We start from the raw sequence: 19,009 nt of genomic DNA, 5'->3' as shown, positions 1-19,009 counted from the left end.
AGGCGCTGCCGCCGCCACCGCTGCCGTTGTTGTCTCGCTGCCGTTCGTAGTGTGGAGCTGACGGAGGTCGTCCACAGTCCGGACTCCTCCAAACACCCGGCGGTGCCGTGTTTGTGTTCTTCGTTCATGTCCGTCCTCTCTGCGTCCTGCCGGAGGTGTAAAAAGCTAGAATACCGCAGCCTAGTCGTGTTTTCAGACGGAGCAGCTCTCCGCTCCGTCTCCCCGGCCGGCCGGAGACTTGAACCGGCGACCGCGGCGGTCGTCGTAACCACGGCTGGTAGCATGCCTCTAATGTCACTTTGTTCTACGTGTTTCCATTAGGGAGCGAACAGGAGTAACGTCGTGTTGAGATTAGTTTGATGTGTCGTATCAGAGGGCTCTTCATAAACAACACTGCAGACCCTCGGTGGATCTGGAACCGCTGACGGAGGTCTGACCAAACACCAGAAGAAGAAGTCAACGACCCGCCGGGAGGACCTGAGACCTTTAAAGAGCCACCAATCAGCTGAGAGGAACCGGTGGCCCAGTGTGCATGAAATACAACGATACTTTCTACGGTTTATTAATATCATGATAATCAACCTTTATAGAGGACGGCCACGATTTTTAAAGGTTTTCATGTGGATCGTTTTACAATCTTCATCAGTGTTAAGATCTTCATCGGTCTTAAACAGGCCCTATTATACTATTTTCCAGGTGCATATTTTTACCTCCAGTTCCAGTTACAACATGTTTACATGCGTTAATGCCCATAATCCTCCTTGTTCTTCTCATCATTCTGTCCTGCAGCACCTCTTCTCACCCTCTCTCTGAAACGCTCCGTTGTAGCTCCTCCCTCCAGAAAGCAAAGTCTGCTCTGATTGGTCAGCTAGCACGCTCTGGTGTGATTGGGAAACGTTTCATATTTCAAAAAACTCTTCCTCCGGAGCTTTTCTAACATTATGACCTCATAAAGTTACATTATGACCTCATAATGTTACAGAAGTGAAGGAGAGAATTCAATGGAGCCGTTTCAGGAGCTTCTGGGGGCGTGGACTTCAGGTTTTACACTCTACGGACCTTTGACATGTACAAATATATATAACACACTGAAGAAGAGGGAGAAAGTGGAAAAGCATAATAGGGCCACTTTATGATCTTCATCAGTGTTAAGATCTTTGTTTGGTTTCACTTCACTTCTATTTATCTTATTATTATTCTTTACCTGAACTACAGCGTTTCCTCGATGTGTCACACAGAAAGTAGTGAGATTACTTTGCTTTGCGTCACCAGGTTTATCATCCTTTAATTGTCATAAAAACAGTTCCTTTGCTTTAAAAAGCTGTTATTAAGTTTTGATCATTTAAAGTAACATTTAGGTTCCCAATAATGTGATCAGTTGATCCACATATGTAAAAGTACTCTGATGTTTTAGTATCAGTGATAAGAGATTATTTTTTGCAATAATCCAAACTCTTCTGGAAGAATGTGATTGGCTGTTTGTGGAGGAACCAGTGATGATGACTTCCTGTTGAACACAGAACTCTGTTACCGAACGTTCTGGAGTTTTTGGATTAATAAATGTTAGTCACAGACATTCTAAAGTTAATCCTTTATTTCGTCACAACTGATATTATATAATAACCAATATAAAAACAATAAAAAACAATAATAATAATACAAATTATATTAATAATAACCATTAAGAATAATAAAAAAATAAGAAAATTGGTGTTTCATTTTAACCTCTTTACTTAAGATTTCATTAGGATTTTATTTCTCATAATGTTTTATTGCCCCATGTTAAAACATACATGTGGATTCAGTGGGATTAATTATAAAACACTGTCATATGTTCTGTTTGTAGATATGGATAAACTGATCACATATTGTCAATCTAAATAGTCACTTTCTCGCCTCAAAAGTAATTAAAACTAAATAACAGCTCTCTTAAAAGCTTAAAAACTGGATGATAGGATGATAAAACTGGTAACTCTGAGAAAAGTAATCTCACTTCCTGTTTAAACCAGAAGTAAGAACACACATGATGTTGAAGCTTCCTAGTTTTTATTTCCACAAAGTTCTTTCTCGTCGCTTGTGTTTGACAACCTTAAACAATCGACAACTTTACGATTGTGATTTTTCAAAGTAAAACAATAAGAAAAGTATTTGTATCAGAACTGAAGCTCTGATTCACCAACGTCAAACATTATCCAAACATCTGAAGTGAATTACTCCCTTTAAGATAAAGGAAATTGTAGTTTCATATGATACTCTCAAGTCTGTGATGTGCGAGCGTCCTTGAACGCACCAACAGAGCTGCATTGATTTTCATAGAAATACAGTCAAATGGACGGCTGCGTCAAAAGAAGGAATTCTCTTTAAAAAACGATTCATAAAATGATCAGCTGATCAGTGTTGTAAACAGGAAGTCTTAAAGTGCAAAAAACAGCAGAATGGTCCTTTAATGGACTTTAGATTCATCTGAAGAACCAGGAGACTTGATGGGATTAAAACTAACTTTATTTAACAAAACACATCTTTAAATTCAGCACACATGTTAAACGGTGACTGACTGAGCTAGTGCGTGTGTGTGTGTGTTAGTGTGTGTGTTAGTGTGTGTGTTAGTGTGTGTGTTAGTGTGTGTGTTAGTGCGTGTGTGTGTGTGTTAGTGTGTGTGTTAGTGCGTGTGTGTGTGTGTTAGTGCGTGTGTGTGTGTTAGTGTGTGTGTGTTAGTGTGTGTGTTAGTGTGTGTGTGTGTGTGTGTGTGTGTGTTAGTGTGTGTGTTAGTGTGTGTGTGTGTGTGTGTTAGTGTGTGTGTGTGTGTGTGTGTGTGTGTGTTAGTGTGTGTGTGTGTGTGTTAGTGTGTGTGTTAGTGTGTGTGTGTGTGTGTGTGTGTGTTAGTGTGTGTGTGTGTGTGTTAGTGTGTGTGTGTGTGTGTGTGTGTGTGTGTGTGTGTGTGTGTGTGTGTGTGTGTGTAGTGTGTGTGTGTGTGTGTGTGTGTGTGTGTGTGTGTGTGTGTGTGTTAGTGTGTGTGTTAGTGTGTGTGTGTGTGTGTGTGTGTGTGTGTTAGTGTGTGTGTGTGTGTGTGTGTGTGTGTGTGTGTGTGTGTGTGTGTGTGTTAGTGTGTGTGTTAGTGTGTGTGTTAGTGTGTGTGTGTTTGTTTGGTGAGAAGACGTTTCACTCTTTACCATCAGCTGAATAAGATAAAAAAAACAGCCAAAACATCTTTATTGTCATCTTACTATTTGGATGGGCTTTTATTTTGACAGGGCCAGGAGGAAACCTGTATGTTACTCCACTACATCTTTAATAAAAGGACGTTTGTGGGAACCTGTTTGTGTTTCGGCGTCGTGATGTTTCTGACGTAAACGGGACGAAACTAAAACAAACAAACAATCCTGAAGTCAATGAATCATCAGCCAAGGTTGTTTTTAATATCATTATTTAACACAAACCAATATATTTATAAGAATATCTCAATGTGAATCTTAAAGGAGATTTTACACTGTAAAAATCATTCAGCTCTCTCTGGTGGACGAACTCTGTAACTTCATACTGTATCTTCAGATGTACATAATCTAATTAAATTGAATGACAGTATTTATCTTCAGATTTCTAGTCTGAACTTCTTTTCTGAAGAAAGAAAATGTGCAGTTTGTTCATAAAGTTTTGATGTTTCGTTCTCATTCACATGAACGGAGGAAGGAAAATAACTAGTGCATTTTACAACTTTTCGAACCCAATGATCTAAATAAGAGATATTCATAGGCTCTGATTGGGAAGTAGATTCAACTAAGAATATAAATATCCTCTGAGTTACAGACGGCTCTGTTTTCCCAATGAAAGTCTGTGGGAAAAGTCTAACGTTAAAAAGTCTAAAGCTAACATCTCATATACAACTATTCTAAAGCCAACGCCCCATACAAAGCTATATAAAACTAACACTTGATGAACCGTTAGTTGCAGCACTAATTTAGTTAGTTCTTTCTTTTCCTTCGTTGTGAAGACGAAGGAGAACTTTCAGTAAATGTTACAGAATCTGGGGCTCTTGGATAGAAAAACATTGTCACAGTTTTCCAGCAGGAGAAACTTTCACCATCATTATTTTCTTCTCCCTGACTTTAAAAAGCCTAAAAAAGCCGTTTCGGATTTCTTTCGTCCGAACTCCATAGATGATGGGGTTGACCGTCGCCGGGAACACAATGTACATGAGTCCCATGAAGGTGTTGACGTCCGTCGGTATGGGGATGCTCAGGTTGTGAGAGAGGAACGTGACGCTCCCCACCAGGTAGAAACACATTATGACGATCAGGTGAGTGCCGCAGGTGTGAAACGCCTTCCTGCGTTCCTCACCGGCGGCCGCCGCTCTCAAGACAACGCTCAGGATCTTCATGTAGGAGAAGAAGATGAGCGGTATGTCCATGCCCACAAAGCAGACGATCACAGCGAGGCCCGCCACGCTGTTCTTCTCCGTGCTGCCACATGCCAGGCTGACCAGCGCCATGTGGTCGCAGTAGCAGTGCCGGATGGTGTTGGAGTCGCAGAACCACAGCGAGCCCGCCAACGCCACCAGCGTCGCCATGATGGAGCCGCTGCGGACCAGAGTGAAGAGCAGCAGCTTCACGAACACGGACAAGTCCATGAGTTTGGCGTAGCGCAGTGGCTGGCAGATGGCCACGTAGCGGTCCAGCGCCATCGCCAGCAGCAGCGTCGACTCCAGAGAGGACAGGAAGTGAGTGAAGAACATCTGAGTCAAGCAGCCAGCCAACGAGATCTGGTCCCAGTCGAAGAGGAGGCCGAGGAGCGTGTTGGGGAGGATGGTGGTCACCACGAGGATGTCGACCACGCAGAGCGTGCAGATGAGGAGGTACATGGGGCTGTGCAGCCTCTCCACATGGCGGATAACGTACACCAGCAGGCAGTTTCCCACCAGCATCGTCAGGTAGCAGGTGGAGAACGGCAGCGCCAGCAGCCGGCTGTGTTTCTGCAGCTCGGGGAAACCTCTGAACACGAAGGCGCTGTGAGAGAAGTTCCTGCCCAGCGACGCCTCCAACATGGCGCCGGCTTCAACCGAAGACAGAGCGTTCGGACCCCAAACATTTGAGTTATAGTGCCACGAGTATATTTGTATGTCAAATTATGTGAATTTCTTTGCAGATGACTGCTGACTATTCATATTGAAAAATGTTGTTCTTTATGAGTCATTTATGATAATAATTAAACACTGATCAACTGTGAAAAAGTTAATTATGATGACATTCACGTTAATTAGTTATTAATAGTTTAAAAAGTATTAAAGTTTATGGTGGCCAATACATTATAATCAATGAGGTTTCATATGATTATCAACTCATCCAAATATTTTGTTAATCAGCATCAGTGCACAGAAATACTTTAATGAGATTTAAGGATTAATTAATAAATTCTGATATATAAAAGTAGAATTTCTCTTAAATAACAAACCAAATATATTGTGTTACTTACATCTACCGAGCCATGCAGGTAGTTTGGGTTTTACGTTGCTGGTGTATAGGTCAACACATCTTTCTGAGAAAACACAGGAGAGAAAATATTTTTTGTGATTGGTAAATACATAAATAAACTGTATATTTGTTTTGGTTAGAATTTGTATCGAATGAGATAAGGAAGTCTTTGACTCACACATTAACAACCTGCTAAAGATGGAAAGAAATGCTTACACATACACGTGTTTATATAAATGAAATAAGACAAAAACTTTCATACTCTAAACTACTTCTTAAACAAATACAAATACATACACAGTTAATATTTCAGTGTATACCTATAAAAACATCAGCCTGGGACGATGGCTGTGAAGTACTGATTAAGCTTAATGAGTTAAATCTGTCATATAATGATGTAATAATTCAAAAGCTTTTATGGAAACGAAGTCATGAGTGACACACTTCACATAGTCTGTCAAATTTTCAAAATGACTGTGCAGTCGTTATTATTATATTCACAATATAAAAAATAGCCTAAGTACAAACAAGGCCATAAAAAACACTAAGTATAATTCAGGATAATGTCAATTTCATTTCATTTTACATAAAAATTGTTCTTACTCACTTCTAATTTCTATGTTAATATTTCACATTAAAAGCATGACAGGAAGGGGAGGGATAATGCCCTTGCAAAGGGCTTTTAATGTGAAACATCATGACAGACAGTTTTAAATTTAATCGACAGAAGCTGAAGAGTGAACAATAGAACAACAAAGTTTAACTAAAGGAAGTAATTACAGGAAAATATTTAACATACAGAAGTATAATCATCAAAATAGTGATTGCAGGTTTTATTTGTTAAATAAAGTAAAGTAACCAGTTACTGCAACTGTAAATCAAATATATAAAAAAACAATATTTTTGTCTGAAATGTCGTGCAATAGAAGTGTAGTGGCCAATTGTCCGAAAAATCCTAAAACAAACTTAAATCAAAGGGCCACTGACGCAGAGAGGTTAACGTCCAAACAGAACAAAACAAATAAGGCAAACAAACAACAGAACAAAGGGAATGATGTCACTGACTCTCTGGCTCTGGTAAAAAACTATAGGCCCACCCCGGTGCATGCTGGTCCTATACCTGCCTACTCCTATACGTAACCGCAGGTGCCCACAGTGTTACCCAATTCAAAATAAATGACCAAACCCAAAACTAAGTATACTAAACAACAACAAAAATATTATTAAACTAAACCAATGACCATCAATAGAAAAGCTATCTTAATAAATCAAACAATATTGCTTATGCATAAAATGACTTAAATATCCTCAGTTTTGGACTATAAATGAAAACTGTTTTTATCAGAATAAGATAATAATAAAAACAAAACACAATCGTTTATGATCGTTCCTACCTGCTGAGGTTCATCAGATGGTCGTCAGGAAGAACTCTGTCCTGTCTCGCTTCCTCTTATACCCAAAGTCCAAACGTCCCACAGGAAGACTGATCCCAAACGCAGCATCTCTTTGATTAGCTAAAACCAGTTTGAACCAATTAAAACGTCCCTTAGCCTATTAGAAGAGATTCTCCAGAGTTTAATCAACCAGCTGACTTCATGTCCGCTTTATTTCAAATCTGATAAGAATCCTTAAATATCCTCACAGCCGACGCTGTTTTATATGTTTCACATGTTTTCATGTTATTTATGTTTTGTTTAGAATTAACAACTTTTCTTTTGCAGTATTACTACCTACAATACTCTGTTGTCTAGAGCTGAAAGTCTTCGTCAATTAATAATAGATCATATAAGATGAGTCATTCAAATCATTTATTAAGCAAAATTACCCATAATTTGCCATAATAAATAAAACAGCCATGTTCCGAGTCAAGACATGCAAGTCCTGATTCTAGAGTCAAGTCCCGAGTCCAGAGTCAAGTCCTAAGTCTAGAGTCAAGTCCTAAGTCCAGAATGAAGTCTAGAGTCCAGAATCCAGTCTAGAGTCCAGAGTCAAGTCCAAGTCCATAGTCAAGTCCTGAGTCTAGATTCAAGTCCCGAGTCAAGTCCCAAGACCGGAGCAAGGTCCCAAATTCCAAGTCTAAACTGTCTGTACTTATATCATCAGAACTGTAGCTCGAGTCCACATCTCTGTTTATAAATGCAGAAGTGTTTCAAACCAATTTCCAATTCTGGTATTAAATCCTCCTGCTACAATAACCAAACAGTAAATCAGAGACAGGAACATGATTCTTCTGAGGTTTAAACGGTAAAATCTAATTAGCCTGCGGCCGTTTATCCCTTCAGGATTCTCTGTTGGCAGTTTGTTGTCGTCGTTCCTCAAAGCCAATTGGCCCCGAGGTCAACACATCAGAGTTAGGTTTCCTCTGAGAAGGACGCTGGGATTAATTATCTGCTCTGCTTAATTAGACTTTTCTGTCAGACTGCTGGGACTCAGAGCTGAAGCTGTAATGAGATTTTCCTGACTCCAGTTTAATAAATGAACAGTCGACTGTCACAGACAGCAGATACAGTTTTGCCCTAGAACAGGGAAAGCAAACATCATTGTGTTTTGTTGTTTCCTGTATGAGAACTTGATAGGAAAGTGAGACAAACCTATATGGTGATCCATTTAAAAATAAATAGTTTTCTATCCTGAGTTTATGATTTTAAGTTATTGAACTTCTCATTATGAAGTAACTGTTGATTACACAATGTAATGTTCTTTAGAACGTTGACACCATCAGTGTTTAGATTGGTTCCCTGTGAGCTTCACTTTAACTCTTGTGTTCCAAGCAGAAAGAGTTTAGCTGAAGGTAATAAAATAACAATACAGAGGCTCCGTAGTCTGAAACATAGACTGTTTATAAGAAGTGGACGTAGTTTTTGTGACGTCACTCATTTGTTTGTGGATGTTCTGAAGCCTGGAGTTCGGTGTTACAGTCTTCGCCATCTTGGTTTTTTTGCAACCAGTGAACAGGAAGTGACCATATATGGAGTGAGGAGGAGTGACGTAGACGCCGTATACGTCTCTGGTGTGGACCTGTCAATCAGTGTGTAGCCCCGCCCTAAAGCATCCCCTGCTTTATGGTCTGTTTGACTCTAAATGGAGCATCATTTACTAAATGAACATCATGCTGTATTGAAGAAGACTTGAAACTAGAGATTGAGACCATAAACTCATGTTTACAATGTTTACTGAGGGAATAAATCAAGAGAGAAGTAGAGTCATTTTCTCATAGACTTCTATACAACCAGAGGAGTCGCCCCCTGGTGGACAGCAGAGAGAATGCAGCTTTAACACAGGAAGCATTCACTTCACTTTTTCACAACCGGAGGTTGATGTCGGATCTGAATAAAGACAGAAAACTCTTAGTTCCCCCACATTATCAATGCATTACGGCTTCCTTACCTTTCACAAAAAAGCCCTAGACATCTACTCTGGATCTCTGCTTACCAGAGAGTTTTTCGCTAAGAGGCAACTGAACAATGTATCTTACAGTAGTACAATTTTTCTTTGTCTATGAAAAAAGTGGGAAAAAGGTTTGTCATGTTATTATTTCTTGCCTTTTTGGGGGGTTTGTTGTTGTAATACTCATTTCAGCCACAAGAGGCTTAAGTTTAGCACGAATTTTATGATCTAAATAAAAACTACTTGCTTTAATTTGCACAGAATATTTGTACCTTGTGTTCATGGAGAAATTGATGATGCTCACAAAAAAATATCACAATTTCCAACCTTATTCATAAATGAAAAAATATCAGGATATTAAAAAGATTGTCCTGATCAACCTGATCTCAACTTAATAATCACAGGAAAGAAAAGTGTTTGATCAGACCTAGAAAATGGGTCTCCTTAATGACATTTTATCTCACTTTCGTTTCAGGGCTTCCGTAGTATTTGTTCCTCTTTGTCCAACAAAAGGCCAAAAGCGTCACATTTATTATGCACTTAACAGAAGACTGGAGCATTCAGGTCTGGAAGCTTTGGAATCATTTAGAAAAGCTTTATAGGACTCAAACAGTCAGACGACACAGAGACATGAAGCAGGAAACCAAAGAGAAGAGCTCCTGATGACTGTGTGTTAATGATGGTGATGATGGTGATGATGATGATGATGATGGTGGTGATGATGGTGATGAGGTAATGAACTGTGGTAAAGCGGCTCACAGAGAAGATGTAATGGCGTCACACTGACACCTAGTGATGGAAACAGACATCTACTGTCACACTGTTTCATCTTTGTTTTGTTCACATGATGTCTTTGGTGACACATTTGGGAACCGTTTAATCAGAGAACTTATTATAATAAATAAAATATATGAAGAGAGAAGCAGCTGTAGTTCATCTGTTACACAGAAAACTAAAAACTGTTTGAAGCCGCTTTTCAAATCTACAGACAAGACTGTTTTAATTAATTATTTGTAATAATAACAGAAACTCTGCAGTTGTGATATCTTAAATGAAATAAAATGAAGTTGTTATAAGAATAAGTGAGCGAAGCAGCAACTCTGTTCCATGAGAAGCTTTTATGAAACATTCCCTCTTGTTTCATTTAACTGACCTTCTCTGGTCCTCTTGTGTCTCCGTGTCCTAGCTGATGTTCTGGTTCAGCAGTCCTCTCTGAAGACGACGTTCTGCAAGTTCAGATCCTTCTCCTCATCAGACATCTGATATATGACCATAAATAAACATGGAATGGACTATATTTGTTTGTCATATATGGACAAATATCTACACAAAAACATTTTTTGTCAAATAACTATAAATAACTATATGTGCTATATGTTTTGTACATTTACAACTAGATTTCTGAAAGCATGGATGCACTTATTATCTAATTCTCACATACCTCCTTTTAACATGTACATGCACTGTGAATAAATATACATACATACAATCAAATGTGATGATATAGAAATATGGCTGTACATTATTTAATAAAGATGTGTACAATATAAGTAGCAGATACAGTATCTAACCCACCCAAAATATGTTGAAGTAAACTGATATCATACCAAAAATATCTGAAACACTGACTCAATGTTCTACAAGTTCTTTATTTCTTGTAATACATTCATGGGATAGTACCCGTCACAAAAGTAACAGCCAATCTACCGATGAGCTTCAGCAAAGTGCACAGAATGAGACACGCCGGTGGACAGTGGCTTCAGAGCTGGTGGACGGGGTGATTAACTGCTAGTGCCATAAACTAGATGGTAAGAATGGAGAGAGATGTTGATGGCTATGACTGACTTGAGTGGGATCACCTGCAGCTTACTGTATTAGCGGAAGTCAACATCAATTCTGAAGGAACTCTGCCATCATGAAGCCACTTTGAAGTGCTCTGGGTTTGTTGCAAGGACCGCTGTGTCTCATCATCTGATCTAGGCTGGAACAACGCATGTGTAAGACATTTGGTATGCAAGATGGTCTGTCGGTGGTAAAAGGCCACCCAATGCCATAGTTTAAGTGAGAAACATCAATGACATGTATTAGCAGACAGTGCAATGGCATTTTATTGACAAGTTTATTTCTATATACCATAATATGAATATGAATTTTTTGATTACATTTTTTTGACAAACTATGCTATGACTTTTTTTTAAAGAACTTTTATAACAGACTTTACCATCCCACTAACTGACGAACTATACTATAGAACTTTTATGAAATTTTGAGATTTTTATGAGATACAAAAAATTATCTTCATACTTTACTATGACTTTTTTATTATTATTTTTTAATATCATACAATGAATTTTGTATGACATTTTATGATTTACTATCCTATGACAGTTTTTAAGACTTTTTGTATTGACAAACAATAATATGGCATTTTAAGGGAATTTTAAGATATAATATACGACATTTAAAAGAAATCGACATACAATACTATGACTTTTTAACGACATTTCTTCGACGTACTATTCTATGACTTTGAATGACATTTTCATGACATACTATACTATAACAGATTATTTTTTACATATTAAATTAGGATTCATATACTTTTATGACAAACTTTAATGCTTTATTTTTATGATTTATGACTTTTTTAGGATTTAATGACAGTTTTATGACTTTTAATTTGCAAACTGTATTATAGCATTTGACAACCTTTTCATTATGTACTAAACAGTGACATTTTATTACTTTTTTTGACCTACTTTGTATATGACTTTTAATGACATTCTTTTGACATACTTTACTATGACATTTCCATGACTTTTATACTAGGACTTATAATTAAAACATTTCTACAAACTATTTTATTTTATAAAAAAATGTTGACCTACTATACTATCACAGTTTTTAAAACTTTTTTTGACCTACTATAATATTGCAATGTTCGTGACTTTTTTATGAAATACTACAATATGCCTTTTTTTATTAAAACATTTCGACATACTATACTATGACTTTTAAAGACATACTATAATACGACTTTTTTATGATATACTATACTATGACTTTTTTATGATATACTATACTATGACATACTATACTACACTACATCTTCATATTATACTAAACAATGACATTCTTATGACTTTTTTTTCTCATACTACAAATTTTTATGACATTTTCTATAATGGAATTTTCATGACCTTTTTATGAAATACTACAATATGTCTTTTTTATTAAAACATTTCGACATACTATACTATGACTTTCAAAGACATACTATACTATGACTTTTAAAGACATACTATACTATGACTTTTTTATGACATCCTATACTACTACTTTTAATGACATACTATACTATGACTTTTAATGACATACTATACTATGACTTTTTTATGACATACTATGACCTTTTTATGACATACTATACTATGACTTTTTTATGACATACTATGACCTTTTTATGACATACTATACTATGACTTTTAATGACATACTATACTATGACTTTCAATGATATACTATACCTTGACTTTTTTATGACATTCTATACTATGACTTTCAATGATATACTATACCTTGACAGAAGCGCTGTCGCAGGACGTCTTGGGTTCGCTGGATGCCCCGATGGCAGGTAAGTTTGGAGGAGTGAGCCCACTGGAGAACGTCGGACCTAAGAGTTTGAGGGACGAACAGGCGGTTCGGGGGACAGGCGCTGGGACCGGGTTGACCCTCAGTCGCGGCCCTCACTGATTCCTTGATCTCCCAGGTGGGGACCGCGACTTGGCAGGAGTCCGGAAGGATGGGGAGAGGACCCGGGAATGGCTCGTCCACCTCCTGGAACTGGCGGGAGAGGGCATCGGGCTTGATGTTGCGAGAACCGGGGCGATAGGATAGAGTGAAGTGGAACCTCGTGAAGAAGAGAGACCACCTGGCCTGTCGGGAGTTCAGTCTCTTGGCGGTGCGGATATATTCTAGGTTTTTATGATCGGTCCACACCAAGAATGGAAGTTTGGTTCCCTCCAGCCAGTGGCGCCACTCCTCTAGGGCGAGCTTCACCGCTAGTAACTCTTGGTTCCCAATGTCGTAGTTTCTCTCGGCGGGGGAAAGCCGACGGGAGAAAAAAGCGCAGGGATGCAGCTTCTGGTCGGTAGCCGAGCGCTGGGACAGGACGCCCACAACTCCTATGTCGGAGGGATCTACCTCCACCACGAACTGTCGGTCTGGGTCAGGAACTTGGAGGATGGGTGTCGAGGTGAACCTGGTCTTGAGTGTTTGGAAAGCTTCTTCGGCTGCAGGATTCCAGTGCAGTGAGAGAGGAGGCTACAGAGCTGTAATTCCGGATGAACCTCCGGTAGAAGTTGGTAAACCCCAGGAAACGTTGTAGCTGTTTGCGGGAATCAGGAGAAGACCAGGACGTGACAGCGGCGACCTTTGCGGAGTCCATCTTGATGTTACCGCCGGACACAATGTAACCCAGGAAAGAAACGGTGGACACGTGGAACTCGCATTTCTCAGCCTTAACGAATAGAGAGTTCTCCAGGAGACGTTGCAGGACAGACTGGATGTGGTGAATATGTTCCTCCTTGGTTTTGGAGAAGATAAGGATGTCGTCCAGGTACACAAAGACATGTTGGTCCAACATGTCCCGGAGAATGTCATTGACCAAGGTCTGGAAGACGGCGGGGGCATTAGTCAAACCGAAGGGCATCACTAGGTATTCGTAGTGCCCCTTCGGTGTGTTGAAGGCTGTCTTCCATTCATCTCCTTCTCGGATCCAAACCAGGTGATAGGCGTTGCGGAGGTCGAGCTTAGAGAATATGGTGGCGCCTTGGAGGAGCTCGAATGCAGTATTGATGAGAGGTAAAGGGTAGCGGTTCTTAATGGTGATTTCATTCAGGCCACGGTAGTCTATGTATGGTCTGAGGGTCTTGTCCTTCTTCCCCACGAAGAAGAACCCTGCCCCTGCAGGAGATGATGAGGGACAGATGAGTCCAGCTGCGAGAGAGTCGTTTATATATTTATCCATCGCCTCCCTTTCAGGCGTGGACAGGGAGAATAGACGACCCTTGGGAGGAAAAGTGCCCGGATGAAGGTCGATGGTGCAGTCATATGGACGGTGAGGAGGCAGGGACATAGCTTTGGATTTATTGAATGCCTCCTTGAAGTCGTGATACTCATTCCGGACCCCCGTGAGTTCAGGCGTGGAGTTGACGGCGGCAGGAACTTGAGGGGCGGTGGCTTGTTTCAGGCAAACAAGGTGGCAGGAAGAGCTCCAGCCTCGGAAAGCCCCCGTAGCCCAGTCAATGTGGGGGTTATGTCGACGTAACCATGGATACCCCAGGATGAGTGGAATCCGGGGAAACTGCAGGATGTGGAAGGAGATGGTCTCATGATGGTTGCCGGACAGAAGCATGTGGATTGGGACGGATTGATGCGTGACGGTCCCCAGGAGTTGACTGTCGAGAGCGCTGGCAGGGACCGAGCGAGGAAGAAGGATCAGTTCAATCCCCGGTTGTAGAGCGAGTCCCTCGTCCATGATGGACGCATCTGCTCCGGAGTCCAGGAAGGTGGAGATAGTCTGGAAACCCCCGGGTAGAAATAACTTGGAGTGGAAAAGCGGCCTCTGACAGAAGGAGGGTCGGGAAACGACTCGGCTCACCAGCACCTTAACTACTGGCGAGCCTGGGCTTTTACCGGACAGTTTGGAACAAAATGGCCGGCCTGACCACAGTACATGCACAAGTTGTGCCTGCGGCGCCGGTCACGCTCCTCGGTCGAGAGTCTGGTGTGTCCCACTTGCATGGGCTCGGTCTCCCAATGAGGTGGAATGGTCGGCGGATGATGCTGGGTTGTGGCGTGCATAACGTTGGTGAATGAGTCGTGGCTGGAACGACCCTGGCATCTCACCAACCTCCGGGCCTGGATGCGGCGGTCCAGTCGAGATGTCACCTCGATCAGACCGTCCAGAGAGGTGGGCAGCTTGAAGGAGATAAGTTCATCCTTGATACAATCCGCCAAGCTGAGCATGTAAGCATCGCACTGAGCGGCCATATTCCATGAGCTTAGCCGTGCCTTGGTTCGGAAGTCTATGGCATAGTCTGAGGAAACCACTCCGAAAACCTTGCGTAATTCCTCGGAGAACGTCTGGAAGGAAGCGCAGGCGGGCGTTCGGCGGTCCCACTCCGCCGTTCCCCACAGGCGGGCTCTCCCCGTCAGGTGGTTGATGCAATACGCCACCCATGCTTCCTCGGTGGCAAAGGTGTAGGGCTGTAACGCGAACAAAATGGAGCAGTTCGTCAGAAATGCGTTACAGCCCTCAGGATCCCCAGCGTAACGTTCCGGCTCGCCGACTCGGACCTCCGAGACCGGCGGTGAACGCGCTGGTATCAGCTCCGGGTGAGTCGGAGCAGATGGTGGCGATGTCGCCGTGAGAATCTGGGTGAGGGCCGCCGTGAGTTGTTGAACCTGGTGCGTCAAGGCGGTCACAGCCTATCCCTGGTTCACTAGGGCCTGATGAACCTCGGGGGTGGTGGCGGCAAGCTCTGGATCGTCTCCTCCATAGAGGTGTCGTGTGCTGGATCCATGTTCTGGCCAGATCGTACTGTAACAGGTGGTGTGTGGACCCAAGTGCAGTATGACCAGGAGACAGAGTAAAGTTCTGGAGCTTTATTCAAAGCCGAACAAACAGCAGACAGACAGGCAGGAGATAACTCACGAGTTATGTTCCACTCTAGAGAGCGCTGATCCGTCAGCGGAGCAGGCAGACAAAAACCAAGAGGAGCAAAGGCAAATCTCGTGTCTCGCTGAGTCGGTTAACCGGGGCAGAGGCAAGGTAGGAATACCGTGGTCGGAGACGGAAGACTAAGTCAGTTACCGGGGCAGAGGCAAGGCGGAGAAGTCCAAACAAGCGGGGTCGGCAACGGGAAATCAGTCCGGGGAATAACGCTGGAAGGTCTGGCAGTGAGTGTGTGTGAGACTGGGGTATTTATACTGAGGGGAGTAGTGCAGCAGAGTGAGCAGGTGAGAGTGATGGTGCTGATGAGGTGGGTGTGGCAGACAGGTGCGGGGGCTGGGCTGTGAGCTGAGAGAAATAGACAGAGTGCAGGAAGAGTGAACAGGCATATAATGACATACTATACTATGACTTTTTTACGACATACTATACTTTGGGGTTTTTTATGACATTTTTATGATTTACTATCCTATGACAGTTTTTATGACTTTTTAATTGAAAAACTATACTACACTACATCTTCATATTATACTAAACAATGAGGTACTATTTTTTATGACATTTTGAATGATACAAATACATTTTCATTGCCTATTAATGACATAATATACCATGAAGTTTTTATTACATTTTTTCAAAATACTATACTTGGACTTTTTTAAACAAAAAGTTTCGATATACTATTTTCACACAGACAGTTTTAATTACTTTTTTATTCAACTATATTATATTATTTGTATTATATTTCCATGACATACTAAACAATAACATTTCCTCTTAGTTTTTTTCGACATACTATACTATAACTTTTTTTAATTTACATGACCTAATATACAAGACAGTTTTAGGACCTTTTTCCTGACATACACTACTATGACAGTTTTTATGACATTTTAATGATGATGACTGGCTTCCTCACCATCCTCATCCTCCTTGACCTCAGCGCCGCCTTCGACACCATCAACCACTCCATCCTCCTCTCACGTCTCCAGCACTCCCTTGGCATAACTGGCACTGCCCTCTCCTGGTTCACCTCATATCTCTCAGACCGACATCAATTCATTGCCATAAACAACTGTAAATCCTCCACCTCCCCAGTCACCCATGGTGTCCCCCAAGGTTCCGTGCTTGGTCCCCTCCTCTTCATCATTTACATCCTTCCCCTTGGACAAATCATCCGTCGTCATGGTCTACATTCCCACTGCTACGCTGACGACACCCAACTCTACTTCTCCTCCAAGACCATCACCTCAGTCACCCACTCCACTCTCACCACCTGTCTCACTGATATAAAATCATGGATGCAACAGAATTTTCTCAAACTCAACTGCAATAAATCTGAAATACTCATCATCGGCCCTAACTCCCTCACCCGCTCAGCCCAGACCTTCTCTCTCAACATTGATGGCTCCATCGTCACCCCCTCCACCCAGGTCCGCAACCTCGGAATCATCCTCGACCCCACCCTCTCTTTCCTACCCCACGCCAACCACATCACCAAAACTGCCTTCTTTCACCTCAGGAACATTGCACGCCTCCGGCCCTCCCTGTCCTCTGCCACCACCGAAATTCTCATCCATGCCCTCATAACCTCCAGACTCGACTACTGCAGCAGCATCCTCTATGGCTCTCCCAACAAAATCCTCAATAAACTCCAATATGTTCAGAACTCTGCCGCTCGACTGCTCACCTCCACCCGCCGCTACGAACACATCACCCCGGTCCTACGCAACCTCCACTGGCTCCCGGTCGAATACAGGATAGACTTTAAAATATTACTCACCACCTACAAAGCCCTCAACAACCTGGCCCCTCCCTACCTTTCAGACCTCCTCCCCCTCCACGCCCCAACCCGTTGCCTCAGGTCCGCCGGCGCAAACACTCTGAAGACCATCAGGACCAAGCGCCGGACCTGGGGTGACCTTCTCAGTTGCTGCACCCTCCCTCTGGAACGCCCTCCCCATCCACATCCGTCAGGCTCCCACCCTATCATCATTCAAACAAGCCCTCAAAACCCACCTCTTCAAACTCGCCTTCACCTGCTAACCCTGCTCCCTTTCCCTCCCGACCCTTCACTACATGACTCCTTCCACAGCTTCTCCAGTTTTCTTTTTTTTTAAATGTTCTGTTTGTTTGTTTTGTTTGCTCCTTTGTGTTCTTTTTTGTTTTGTTTGTCTTCGCCCTATGTAAAGCGTCTTTGGGTATCTAGAAAAGCGCTATATAAAATTAATATATAACATATAATGATATATTCTACAATTACATTTTCATGACTTTTTAATGATATACTGTACCATGACTTTCTGATAAAAAATGTTGAGATACTATAATTATGACATTTTTATAACATACTATACTATGGCAGTTTTAATGACTTTTGTTTGACACACTATACTATATACTTTTTTTTATGATATTTTATAAGATAGTATGCTAGGAAACGTTTATGACCTTTTCCTGACATATTATATAATTACTTAAAAATAAATTCGACATACTGTTCTTTTTATAACATGCTACCCTAGGAAATTTTAATTTATTTTTCATGACATACTATATAGTATGATTTTTTTAATGACATTTCTATGACATACTATAATTTGACTTTTTTATGACATTTTTATGACATACTATACTATCACAATTTTTTCAACATACTAAATAATGACTTTTTTACTTCATTAGGACATATTTATAACCTTTTTTATAGATATAGTAAGTTTTGTTAATAATTTTGTTTCGACAGACTATAATATGTCTTTTTTGTGATTTCTTATGACTTTTTTTTTACAAACAATACTAAACCTTTGTTATGACATTAATATGACTTACTATACTATGACATTTTTAGGATGTCTTTATTAACAACTAAACTATTTTTTCGACATACTACACTATGACTTTTTTATTAAATTTTTTGACATAATATACTATGGAATTTCTATTTCCTTTTCATGTCATGCTATACTATGACTATTTAATGATATTTTTTCGACATAATATTCAATGACCTTTTTATAACATTATGACTTACTATACTGTGATTTTTTATTTCTTTATTTCTATGACATACTAGGCAATGTTTTTTTCATTACATTTTTTCTAAACACTATACTCTGACTTTTAATGTTCTTTTTAAGACATACTATACTATGTTTTTTATGATGTTTGTACTATTCTCTAACCTGGTCCTAAAGCCGCCCACAGTAATTCTGCTACCTTTCACCGTCCTAAAAAGGCTCCTAGCGATACATGCAATATTCTCTCTAACCAGCTCCTTCCCAAACTATTTGGTGGTTTTGCTGGTTTTAACACTTTTCTCTTTTTTTTCACTCTGAAATGTATGAGCTCGCAGATTTCGTAATCTCTGTTACCTCTCTACTCCTTTAGACACCCTCCTTATCTAGAGCGTATAGGGACC

The 19,009-nt window shown here is 40.9% G+C and overlaps 1 protein-coding gene across 1 annotated transcript; it reads right to left on the bottom strand.

The window, feature by feature from the left end:
- Positions 1 to 4,048: 4,048 nt before the first annotated feature.
- Positions 4,049 to 5,038, bottom strand: or55e1 (odorant receptor, family 55, subfamily E, member 1). Its single transcript, XM_054599046.1, has one exon. It carries the CDS (start codon positions 5,036 to 5,038, stop codon positions 4,049 to 4,051), a length of 990 nt encoding a protein of 329 aa, XP_054455021.1.
- Between the last annotated feature and the right edge of the window lie 13,971 nt (positions 5,039 to 19,009).

This window comes from Anoplopoma fimbria, chromosome 1 (genome assembly GCF_027596085.1).
Source record: "Anoplopoma fimbria isolate UVic2021 breed Golden Eagle Sablefish chromosome 1, Afim_UVic_2022, whole genome shotgun sequence".
Classification (NCBI taxonomy): Eukaryota; Metazoa; Chordata; class Actinopteri; order Perciformes; family Anoplopomatidae; genus Anoplopoma; species Anoplopoma fimbria.
The sequence above is the reverse complement of the archived record's forward strand: the minus strand, read 5'-3'. Positions and strand labels throughout refer to the sequence as shown.

Excerpts from the sequence above, each read along its gene's own strand:
- or55e1 (XM_054599046.1), bottom strand. The coding sequence starts at position 5,038 with ATGTTGGAGGCGTCGCTGGGCAGGAACTTCTCTCACAGCGCCTTCGTG.